The sequence below is a fragment of the Grus americana genome, chromosome 1 (genome assembly GCF_028858705.1).
Source record: "Grus americana isolate bGruAme1 chromosome 1, bGruAme1.mat, whole genome shotgun sequence".
NCBI classification, from domain to species: domain Eukaryota; kingdom Metazoa; phylum Chordata; class Aves; order Gruiformes; family Gruidae; genus Grus; species Grus americana.
The window spans coordinates 185,282,945-185,295,782 of NC_072852.1; the positions used below are offsets into that span (position 1 = coordinate 185,282,945).

Below are 12,838 nucleotides of genomic sequence, written 5' to 3' on the forward strand. Positions count from 1 at the left end.
CACCTGAGGGTCATGTCTGGGTTCTCAGCTACACAGCTGCATTGCAAATAAGGACAGCTGGTTAGCTACCACTGTGCTACATCTTTTTTTCAGTGTCATCACCTTCTAAGCCTGTGTGTAAATGTAAAATAATCCACTGTTCATAACAAGAGCAGAAGGGCTGTAGTAGAACAGAATGAACAACTGTCCCCTGGTCACCATTTCCATTTTACTCAGGATTTTATCAGCTCCTTCATTTTTATCTCCTCCAAACTGAGTATTCTTGCCTACTTAGCTATTTCTTATATGGGGACATTTCCATACCCTTTGTAATCTTTGTCACTCTCTCTTATTTTTCAGCTCTCCAAGAACCTTTGTGAGATGGGGGACCAAAGTTGCACACATTACTCCTGATGTGAATGCACTATGGATGTTTACAGCGACGTTCTGATGCTTTCTGCTTTATTCTCTGTTCTTTTGCTAATAGTTTCTAACATTCAATTAGCTTTTTTGACAGCTGGTGGGCACTGAGTGTTCGAAGAACCATACAACATAATTACAAGATTTCTTTGTTGAGCAGTAATATATAGCTGAGAATGAGAACTAGCAAATAGCTGAGACTTCCTCACTGTGTATTTAAAATCGGAATTGTTTTCTTCCATCTGCAGCACTTTACATTTAATGGCACTGAACACCATCTGCCATATTATTTCCCAGTCACCATTTATGGCAAGGCTCTTCTCCAACTTCTTGCAGCTGGATTTGCCTTTTTGTTTTCCCAAATAACTTCATACAACTAGCAACTTTTGTCACCTCGCTATCCATCCCCTTTTCCAGATCCCTTATGAATATACAGAAGAACGTAACAACATGGGCTCTGGCACAAATCCCAACACAGTTCCACCAGTGACCTTCCTTCAATTCACTCTAAAAAATGACCAGTTAGTTTGTTTCCTGTATTTGTAGCAGTAGCTCATTTATCTGAAGGCTTTCCCTTTTGTCCCCAAAGCATTATCACTTCTTCACGAGCCTCTGGTGAAGGACTTTATCAAATGCTTTTGACCACGGAGACTCTATCAACCAACCTTGCTTGTCACATACATAGAGACGCTTCGGAATGCTCTACTTCGCTTTACAAAAGCCATGTTGACTATGCCCCAATATATCATATTTATCCTTGTGTCTCCTACTTCTATTTCATCTTCCTTTGTGAATGATCCTGCATTTGGCCATACAGATACGTGTGTTGATCAGATATGCCTGATTTACCAAGCTACACAAATTGTGTTGTATGATTACATTGCCCCTGGTAATATTTGCCATTAACTTTTCTATTATCAGTGAGCAGGAGATACATGAGCAGCTGAACCAATAAATCCCTCGTTTCCCATGATCATCTTAATTACAGTTGAGTTCTCATGTGGTTTCTCTGGGATAAGGTCTAAGCTTATGGTTACAGCATTCTTCTCCAACAGGAATACAGAGCATCACTCTCTACCTGGCTTCTTTTCATGACATTTGCAGGAATTTCATGTCTTTGGGAACAAAACCACAGTTTCAAATTTGTTTGATGGTTGGACTTGATGACCTTAGAGGTCTTTTCCAACCTTAAAGATTCTATGTGCAACATGCTCTGTTGAAGCATGTTTAAGGGGGGAAAGTTTTACTGCGAGAGAGTATGGTAGCACACACCTTGTTTCCTTGGGAAAGTAGGCTAAAAACATAATGCCTCTCTCCTTTTCCCTGACAAATGGAAGTCTGCATGATTGTATTTTATTAGACATTCTAGAAGTACGTGCTTCTGTATGGCCTGTTTTTGTACAGGAGATTCTACGGAAGGACAGAAACCTGTAGGATTATGCTGTCGGAGGAACAACGAGAAGCAGACCTGGCTGAACTGATCTCGACTAAGTTTTCTGTTAATTTTGTTTAGGAAATTTTACATTTTGATCAGATGTATTTTAAGTCTTATGTTTGAGATGCTCTTCTTGGACATCTTTATTCCATTAAATATTCTGTCGAGAATTAACTTGAGACTGGCCATTCCTGTCTTTTTTAAGGTTAAAGAAACATACTCTAGACCTTGTTTAGGCTTACTGAGACAAAAAAGGGTATAAAAATTTATTTAGATTTCTTTTGCAGGCTACCATTAAATGATATTTGGAACCTAATATATTTCAGTACAAGAAATTATTTTCTTGCTTTCAGGTAACTGGAAGAGAAAGCAAGCAAGGGACAAAGAAGTTTGGTCTTCTCCCATGACAAAGTATTACTGTCTGTACTCTGGGCAGATGGAAAGGCAGGGAATCTTTGCATGTCCTGGAGCTCATATTTACTTGTGATCTGTAGGCTTAAGCCTTTCTGCTCAAAGAAATGAATAAACAGATAAAACCAGAAAAAGGCAGCATATTTCACTAAATCAAAGTCTTAAAAGTCTTAGATTGAACTCTCCCCTGCTGAAGCATGTAATGTTTCTTATCCATTCACTAGTATTATTTTTCAGGTTGCTAGAAACAGATTAATGTCTTTATTTCCTTGCGGGAATGAATAATGTTCTTTGGCTAGACTGATTGCTGAAACACTTTTTCCACTGCTCCACACAGCCTGTGCAATAACCACAGAGCTCCTAGCCCAGCTGTAATTACCTTGAATTTGTGTTCATAATTCTCAAAAGCTTCCATGACCATACAGACAGCCTCCATGGAGCGTTCCAGTCGTCCATCCACCCCGTTAAAGCGGTACATGCTGCCGGAAACATCCACCACCAGGCGCAAGCGTTTAGGTTTCTGCTGGGGGCTCCCAGGCTGACAGGGGAACACAGCAGAAAAAAACCCAATCTAAATGGGAAAGCTAAACATCGGCAAGGATAAAACATTTCAAAAAGAGAACCCACCGCACTTTGCGAAGCAAGAAACTTTTATCCAACAAACATTGTTTAGTTTTTTTAAAAAAGAACAAAAACATTTTAACTTTTTTTCTGTTTCAAACCAGTTACTTAACAGATACCTCAATTCATTCTTTCCCCTCACCTTCAATGACTGGAAACAAAATACCTCGAAAAATTCCACGCATGCTTGTCAGGAAAATACTTTTTCTGTCTCAGTTTTGATTCTTAACATTTTATTTAAGTAAAGAGACTCTCAAATTTGATCTTTCTGCCAAGGCTTATAATGGAAATGTTTTTCCTTGGCATACGGTACTAACAGGGACCCGTATAAGACTGTAAAAACTTGTCTGCTGAGGTTAATAACATTCCAAAAATGTTTGAAATCTTGTTCTGATTAACTACTAGTTTCTTCTTCATTCTAATGTTAAAACCATTATTTTTTCCTGAAAACAATCCCCATCTGTTTTAACAATTTTTGGCACAGTACATTCAAGGGAGGTGTTTTATTTAGTGTCCAATAAGATGAGTCTGGATTCGAGTACAAGGCTATTAAAGATGATCTGGCAAAAAACAAGTCACATAAAAACCAAATTACTAAAATGTTTCTTTTACCTGTAGGGTTTGCAAGCATTTGTGTGCTTTTTTCTTTTAATTACTCTCTTAATGGACTGGGACATCCCTGTTCTCCCAAAAACAAAGGGAGAGAGAGAGTACATTAAATCCTATATTTATTCAAAACTTAAAGGTGTCCTTTTTTTTCCCTAATTGAACTATTTTTACAAAGCCTTAAAACTCATATATTGAGTAAATACATTTTGAAAAAATGACAAAATGTAATCACTTTTCCCTTATTGGTCTTTCACACAGGCAATGCCAAGTTCCATAAGCTGTTCAAAGCAACAAACATCAGAACAAAATAGCACAAAAAACACCACCAGGGATTCATCAGATGTGGGTAACTGACATGCAAAAAGATGTTGTACTCAGCTATTTAAAAAAAAATTCTTAGTGCAGTTAAAAATTGCAATCTATCATTAAGTATTACTGTTAAATATTATGGACTAGCCCCACCAGTTTTAGCCAGGTTTTGCTGGTCTGATTCAAGTGGTTTCTCTGGTGCTGACTCACACAGGCCTGATCATCATGTCTCCTAAGGAGCGGCTGAACTGAGCCACAGGACAGACAACTTTATCATATCTTAATGGCTTTTCCTCACACTTTTTTCCCATTATAATTTTTATTCTTGTAAATCCAAGTATTTGTGGAAGTTGAAAATCCTTGTGTATCATGGAATAAGGAGAAGATATTTGTAAAACACTTTTTTTTTATACTTCCCAGAGTATCAGGGTATTTATTATCAAAAATTAAATTAAATTAAGTTAGTGAGAAAATATTTTCCTTTTTCTTAGACAAACAAACAAAATGTTTTGTGCTAATTGCCTTCAGCTCAATAAAATATAAAAGAAGAACATAAAAACTGTTGCACTGGATCAAACGAAGGACTGTCTAGATGAACATCCTCTCTCTGAGAGTGGCAAATAGCAATTACATGTGTATGAGTACAAGTAGTGAAGCAAATCTTCCATCTTGTGGTTGCCTCTGTCTCGGGGACTTCCCAAGATTCTTCTGACTTTCTCATCCCTATAACTCACTGAAACGCCACTTGTATTTGTACAGCCACTATGAAAACAACAAACTGGTTAAGCGCTTCCCTGCCTTTCCCTGCTACTTGTTGGATACTTACTTGTGGCTCAAGTTCTCCCCGTCGTTTATATATGGCTTTTTCTCCTGTCAGCCCGTCAATGATTTTGGCATCATCTAGCTCTCCAACAGCTTGGTGTCTCAGCCATTGCCTTTCCTTACCCTTGGCCTGCAACAGAAAAGAAACCTTCACTCAGTGATGTGATTTTAAGCAATTTAAGACATACCGAATATGACATACGAATGAATTTTCTTTGTAATGATGTGATAGGTTTGGCATAAGTCAAAGAAATCCAAACACATTTTCATAGCTGTCCTGCTCTTTTTCTCTGAAAGAAAAATTAACACTGACAAAGAACATGTTCCCTCTGTAATTTTGTCTTCTTTCAGTTGTTTCATATATGGGAGTTTAACTGTGGAAATTTTATCCTTTTTTCTTGCAAATGTACTGAAAATCTGTGTAGCTTGTGCAAAAATACATACAACCAGAGGGACATGCATAACTGACCATTTTTTATGGTTTCTCCATCCAAGCAGTGCAAGAAAAAACCTGGGTGACTTAAAGGTAAAACTCGGTAGTATTTACCTTAGGTAATGGTAAATGGTTTCTTTTAAAGTAACACTCATAACAAACTATAATTATATTTTAAAATAAAAACCTTGAAAATTATGGTACTGAAGAAACAGCCCATTTAAAGTTTCTTTTATTTTCTTGAAAAGAACATTGGTGACCCACAGCCTGACTTGATGAACATGCATTACAATCCAGGAACTCAAATATTCATGGAACTCCTGTACATAGAAACAAGCACTCAAGATTGAAGACTGAAGTGTTTTAATATTCTAAACAACATATTTAAGAATGTTTTCAAAGGATGGCTTCATCATGGTTCATAATACATAAGATCCATCTAAAGACAGTGAAGTCTGCATATATGGGTTTCATAGTTTATTTCATTTCTGCTTAAATCTTCAGGTTGAAGTTGCTCATCCTAGTAGTAAGCCCAGCAAGGAAAGAAGATTTTAAATTTATATATGTATAATGCATTTACACTCTCAGTAAATTGCTGGTCAGCAGCTGGAAGCAAATCAAATATCCAGCAGGACACAAACTGCCTTAAACATTGGTTCTCAGGAATGAAAATCAGTCGCTCTCTGATGAGCAGGAAGTGTTACATTACAAATCCCCAGCAAACTGCAGGCCTGGGATTTGAGAGGACGAATCTTTATAATTTTGTACAGTCTGAGCAGTCAGACAATGGCTTCTTAAGGCTCAGGAAATCTTTGATTTTGCTTTGGTCAAAATTTATGAGTTTTTATTTTTGGTGTGTATGGAAGAAGTAGTTCTGGACTACTGTCTATTGCCTATAGTTACTCAGGACTAATGGACTACTTATCTATGAAAATAAATGGGCAGACAGAATACAAAGCCACAGGGAAAATGTTTTGATTAATTAATTTCACAGTATAGAATTAACATAGCTGTGACAAACACAGGTTTTTTTTAGTTAGGCTGTGTCAAAAGCTTTACAGATGCTTCCTGATGAAGGCAAAACCAAAGCCAATACATGGAAATCTCAGCCTTTTAGTAAATCACAGAAAAGGAAAGTGGAAACAATTTCCTGTGTTGTAAATTCAGTCAGTTGTTCTCTCTGATACATTTTCGTGGTGCTACAGTCAACCTAGCTTTCACCCAGTTTGGCAGTGGGGTATCCATGAGTTTGTTTGTACCACCAACTAGTAGTTTCCATGATCATTAAATATTCTTGGGATGAAATCTGAAGTCCCTTCTTCCACAGGATCATCAATTCCTTTGTTGCCCAAAGAGTTGTGTAACATCACAAGAAGATACCTGCAAATTCCAGGTGATCTCTACATGCTCCACCAAAGTGTCACACTATAGGAGTTCTCCAGCTGTGAAAAACACAGTAGGATAACCAATGGCAAATTTCAACAACACTCCAACTAACCATTAAAAAAATGCTCCTGGAGACAACATGCGGCTGAGTGAGGAGAGCCTGTCTAAAATCAATCTTCCACCTCCCAGGATGATGCAGATGAAATGACTTTGTTCCTAGTCAGCCACTATAAGTACTGGAACAGAAGTAGATCCTTAACACTTCCTTAGGGCTGCTGTTTTGTCATTTTTTTTTGTCATTTTCTTCCTTGCAGTAGGCAGGAGAGACAAACGACAGAAGATTATAAATTTTTGGCTTCATTGAGCAAATTCTCATCTAATTTTACCACTGTTTTCATTGACGATGCTTTAGCTTTGTGGCTATTTGCTGTTCAAGGAACAGCAGTGTGACAAGAAACTTGCTTTTAAGCATAGTTAAAAACCATTTAATACCTATTGAAGCTTATGCAACAAAAGCCAGTATTTGAGCTGAAATTTTATTGGAGGCACACAGAGTTGAAATTCTCTTGTAAATAAGGAAGGATGCTGACAAAATATGACCTAACCTCTTTCCAGAATAACACTAAAATTATTTAGACTACTTAGCATCTGCCTCTTCCATGCAGAACTCCTAAGAATTTATTTCCTTTTATAAAAGCTGAAAAAAAAATTCCCTTAAGCACGTGCATTATACAATGCACATATATACCACAGAAAAGCTTCAAAGCATTTTCAATATATAATTTGCATAAGCTTAAAAGCAACGTAAATTTAAAAGCATTTACTATTTTAAAAGAAAACCAGATCTATTACATATATACCTTACTTCGATATTTTACTAGAAAGGGCACACAACCAATTACTATTGCAATATACTGCGGCCATATTGATGAAAAAATATTGTGTATATATTCATTATGTTGCTTTTGAAATTAGAAAAGTGTGCTAGATACCATATCTTATCGGCATAGCAATGGCTGATCGCAACACACCACTGCAGTAGTTCTTTTCACTGAAAGATACCAAAGGCATATTTACAAAAAAACCTGTACAATATAACTGTGATGTCTGTAAACATCACATAAAAAGTTGTGTATGTGAAGTGATCACATCTAAATATGTAACTCGTAACAGTACAGGATCGTAGGAAATACTGCCAGTTGTAGTCTGCATTTTTTTCTGGGAAAACATTATGCATACGTTCCCTTAGCTGCTGAAATCAGAAAACTACTACTGACAGGGCACAGGGTTTTTCACATTGTCGGCTCTCCGAGCCATGTTTATTATAAGACTGTCACTATGTTATTCTTGCTGCTATGACCAGACAGTTCCCACACAGTCTAAATCAGACAGAGCTCCAGAGGTTCAGGGACTCCAGCTCAGGTTTGCCCAGTTTAATCATAGAATCACAGAATGGTTTGGGTTGGAAGGGACCTCAAAGATCATCTAGTTCCAACCCCCCTGCCATGGGCAGGGACACCCTCCACTAGACCAGGTTGCCCCAAAGCCCCATCCAACCTGGCCTTGAACACTTCCAGGGAGGGGGCAGCCACAGCTTCTCTGGGCAACCTGTTCCAGTGCCTCACCACCCTCACAGTAAAGAATTTCTTCCTAATGTCTAATCTAAATCTACCCTCCTTCAGCTTAAGGTCATTACCCCTTGTCCTATCACTACACTCCCTCATAAACAGTCCCTCACCAGCTTTCCTGTAGGCCCCCTTCAGGTACTGGAAGGCTGCAATTAGATCTCCCTGAAGCCTTCTCTTCTCCAGGCTGAACAACCCCAACTCTCTCAGCCTGTCTTCACAGGAGAGGTGCTCCAGCCCTCTGATCAGCTTTGTGGCCCTCCTCTGGACTCACTCCAACAGCTCAATGTTTCTCTTGTACTGGGCCCCCAGAGCTGGATGCAGTACTGTAGGTGGGGTCTCACAAGAGCGGAGTAGAGGGGCAGGATCACCTCCCTCGACCTGCTGGTCACACCTCTTTTGATGCAGCCCAGGACACGGTTGGCTTTCTGGGCTGCAAGCGCACACTGCTGGCTCATGTTGAGCTTTTCATCAACCAACACCCCCAAGTCCTTCTCCTCAGGGTTGCTCTCAATCCATTCCCTGCCCAGCCTGCATCTGTGCTTGGGATTGCGCCAACACATGTGCAGGACCTTGCACTTGGCCTTGTTGAACTTCATGTGGTTCGCATGGGCCCATCAAATGCAGATGCCTAAATGATGCTCAAAAGCTACAGGGACAGTTGCCCCAGATTCCCTCTTCAATAATCAATAAAAAGAGAAGTGCTTTCTGGAAGGCACATCATCTAAAATCTGAGAAGGCATTTCTGAGTGACTGACTGACCATCAGCTTTGGAATCTGGCGTTCAGACAGACAAGCGTTATTCGGGGTTTGGCCAGCATTAGGCGAGAGAAGAAAGCTCATCATTGACCGGATTTCTTGGACTCCTGGCTTTGCTACTTCTACGGAAGTTAAATGACAACTCCTAATGTTTTGTTAACGTTGTTCAACGAGCTGACAGAGATCAGTGAGTTATGCAAAGTAAAATGAACAATGAAATTACATTCTCAGACTGTATTTATGTATATATCACTTTCAAGGATCAGCCTAATACAAACATCTCTTTCTGCTGCTACTACTCTTGTGAACCATCAACACTGGCCCTGAATCCCAGCCTCTTGATTCTTGGGATGTAAAATTTAATCAAAGGAACATATTTTTAAAAAACCCTCAAACCTAACAATAAAAAGGCATATATTGAAAAGAAAATCCAAGTTAAATAAACACGGACAATATATTTCCATTATGTGAACACACTGAGTTTGAAACAAAGCAAATTCAAAAATTTTTAAAAAGCCACAAGTGTTCTCTACTGAGAAGGTAATTTGGGATTTTCACAAAGTTAAAAACACACAGACATCTCAGCTGCAAAGTTTGCTGCAACTGACTATGCCACTGACTTCTTATTTCAGAAATGAGGAATGTCTGACTGATAACAGAAAGAAAACAGTTTTAGCTAAGAACCTATGGTGTACATGGGACTATCCAGAAGAAAGGGGGGACAGAGGCATAGTCCTCCATCAGGGTTGAATGACTTACCATGCTGAAGAACTCAAATATTATTTTTTTTTCTCAGAAAGATAACATGAAATGTGCTTGGACTCAGCTTTCCAATTAACAGAAAGCATTTTGCAACTAAGTAACTCCTGTTATCATTTATCTTCATTTTCCTAGTGCCATCTTCTAATAAAAAAACTTACCACAATCTGTATTAAAATTTATGCAGTTAAAAATTTGCTTTCAGTATTGCTCTTATTCTATGAGCTAGCTTTTCCAAATTCAGTGAGTTTGTTTTTTTCATCATAAAGTACATTTACTAGCTCTGCGGTTAGCTGTTATAGATCTTGCCAGGAAGTTAGCAAAGTCTCATAAAATACTGAGGCTTATATGACTTTGCCTTGATATTAAAATGACCTTTCTAACAAAGCAACAGGATATGTCTCCATATATTAAAATATGTTATATTTTGATTATGATTAACGTGATCCCTGAATGTAAGCATTTTGGCTCCAAAGAATACATAAGGCAGACAAAAAAAAGACTTTAAACTGAAGATTCGCTTATTCACTTCACACCTAGGGTGTGCCTCCAATGGCATGTCTACTAGAAACATGGTAAAAAAAGCAGCTAGATATAAATGATGTAGGAAAAACTGAGATTTAGATCTAAAATTTTTCAATTGAAACCTGACTTTACAGGCCAAAAGCCTATGTCCTAAACGGAAACACATATTAGATGCATGAATCACCTAATCATGACCATCTTAAATATTCATTATATGAGGAGCTCTCTGAATTGATACATTCATAATAAAACCGGCTGATAGTTCTCTGTGTATATATGTGATTATAGTAGCATTGTTGTAGTCACAATGGCTTAAAGCTATAAGTAAGGCAAAGAAAAATGTTACCTTTCTTACTTGCAATACCAGGGGATTGGATTTTTTGACCCAGGAGGAGTCTGTCGATCATACAAAGTAATTTCTTTCTATATTTTAGTTTTATTGCTGAAGTAAGGAGATAGATTAGACACAGCACAGCGATTTGCTAATAGACTAAGGTATATATATACCAGTGGTTGATAGGCTTCAAGAGAAATATTTTTAATCAGAGATGTCTTATTAGGAGTAAAATTAATTTTTCTTTAATTTTCATTGAGGATTAGCAGATTCCTCCTAGAAACAATGCATTTTTTATTTTTTTTGCCCCGTATTAATAAAATCTGGAACAACCACAAGACCAATGACTAGAATAAAGGCAAATTGGTGGTTTTGGTCAGCTTCTGCTTAGGAGATTTGGGCTATACCTGTTTTTATTAGCAAGAGTTAAAAACAAACCTGAGAAAAATTCACGTTTTCAGCTGAATATGCAGTAAATCACCCATTTGGAGTGGGTGTTTCTTTTAACATGTATAGCATTTGTACTTCTCAGCTAAAAAAAGTCTTTTGGACAGGAGGTAAAGACAAAGGCTGGGCTCTACACACCATCACATATTCTTTTAATATCGTATAGTATTTTTTTCACAAAATTCTGCTCCTGAATAAGTAATCTCTGTAAGCTGTGGTATGGGAATACTGTAACTTGTAGAGATAAGCACTAGGATCCACTTAAAAGCTGCCTTTGAAATCGTAATATGAGACTGTTTTTCCTAACCATGATTATAGCCTGAATCTGCTTGTAGCCCTCAAAGGTATGATCGTCAGATGGTAACAGGATATTAGCAGGATAATATAAGGGGCCTATGAATGTAATGAGCTCACCATGTTCCTTTACCAGTGAATCGAAGATTACCTGCAGATTGTCCAAGATGATGCGGAGTGACTGAACTTGACGTCGGACTGCTCCAGAGAACCTTTCGTAAGTTGATGCATCATATTCACTCATCTGAATCTCTTTCAATCTAAAGCAAAGAACAGGGAGCTAAGAACAGTTTAAGAAACAAGCATATAATCCATTTACATATGTAAATTGCAAGTTTATTTACTTGATAACAGGCAAATTCAGACTGTAATAACCAGACACAAGAGACAAATCAAAGAAGTGGCAGCCACTTTTGAGAATTTTTGAGAAGGCAAGTAATCACCAATGACTACAGGGATTGCATCTCATTAAAACTTATTAAAGTTACTAATCCTTTGTCTCTCTCCTAATCTGCTTTAATGTTTGGGAAGTAAATTAGATGTTCTGAAAACTGTGATCAAATTCTGAAGGTTTTATTGGCTCAGGTGTTGCTATTTGTACATAAAAGGATCATGAGTGTCTATTCATTACTTCACCGCCAAAGTATTTTAAACATATCATGATCCATGCTTTAACACAAAGGTTAAGTAAAGACACACTATAAAAACTGTCCTTGAAGACCTCCAGCTAGTAACACTGTCTCAAATACCTATCTTTATGCTTCATAAAATGATGAAACTTTGAAACAAAGAAGTTTTAAATGATCATTAACAAAAATGTGCTGCCCCACAAAAAAATGAGTCATGTCACTGAACACCATCCTGTCCAAAGTCCTAACAGAGCACGCAACATCTGCACTATAAAAACAGATATATGCTGTTTTCTATAAGTTAAGATGTGTCCACTTCAAGTTCTATATCATCCTTCTCAACATTGTAGCTAAGCAGATACTCTTAAACTGGTGAAACTCACAATTGGAATGTAATTACAGAGGTCTAATGGTGAAGAACAAGCTAGGGGACAGATGGATATGCTGAGAGCATAAACTATTTGATATTTTCCATGACCCTGCGACATTTAGCAAGGCAGCAATTATGTAATCTGGCCACCCTATCATCCAGCACGTGGCTCGGTTCGGTCCTGAGCTAAAACATATTGGCCTATGTATTGAGTTTGTGTGGCCAAGTTTTGGTAGCGGGGGGGGCTACAGGGGTGGCTTCTGGGAGAAGCTGCTAGAAGCTTCCCCCATGTCTGACAGAACTAATGCCAGCCGGCTCCAAGACGGACCTGCCACTGGCCAAGGCCAAGCACATCAGTGACGGTGGCAGTGCCTCTGGGATAACACAGTTAAGGAGGGGGAAAAAAAACCCCTGTGTACACCAAGAGCAATTGCAGCGAGAGAGGAGTGAGAACACATGAGAGGAACAACTCTGCAGACACCCAGGTCACTGAAGAAGGAGAGGCAGGAGGTGCTCCAGGCATGGAGCAGATATCCACCTGCAGCCCATGGAGGAGCTCACACCAGAGCAGGTGGATGCTCAAAAGAGGCCGTGACCCCATGGGAAGCCTGTGCTGGAGCAGGCTCTCGGCAGGACCTGTGGCCCTGTGGAGGGAGGAGCCCACTCAGGAG

At 38.5% G+C, this 12,838-nt stretch overlaps 1 protein-coding gene across 3 annotated transcripts in view; it reads right to left on the reverse strand.

Moving 5' to 3' along the window:
- Nucleotides 1–12,838, reverse strand: part of VWA8 (von Willebrand factor A domain containing 8) — a 194,232-nt gene that overhangs the window by 12,495 nt on the left and 168,899 nt on the right. For all 3 annotated transcript variants that reach the window (XM_054814621.1, XM_054814612.1, XM_054814630.1), the window contains exons 40-42: nucleotides 11,320–11,428; nucleotides 4,611–4,736; nucleotides 2,625–2,783 (exon numbers count right to left, since the gene is read on the reverse strand). In XM_054814621.1, the coding sequence (XP_054670596.1) occupies nucleotides 2,625–2,783; nucleotides 4,611–4,736; nucleotides 11,320–11,428 (394 nt within the window). The remainder of the gene's footprint in view (nucleotides 1–2,624; nucleotides 2,784–4,610; nucleotides 4,737–11,319; nucleotides 11,429–12,838) is intronic.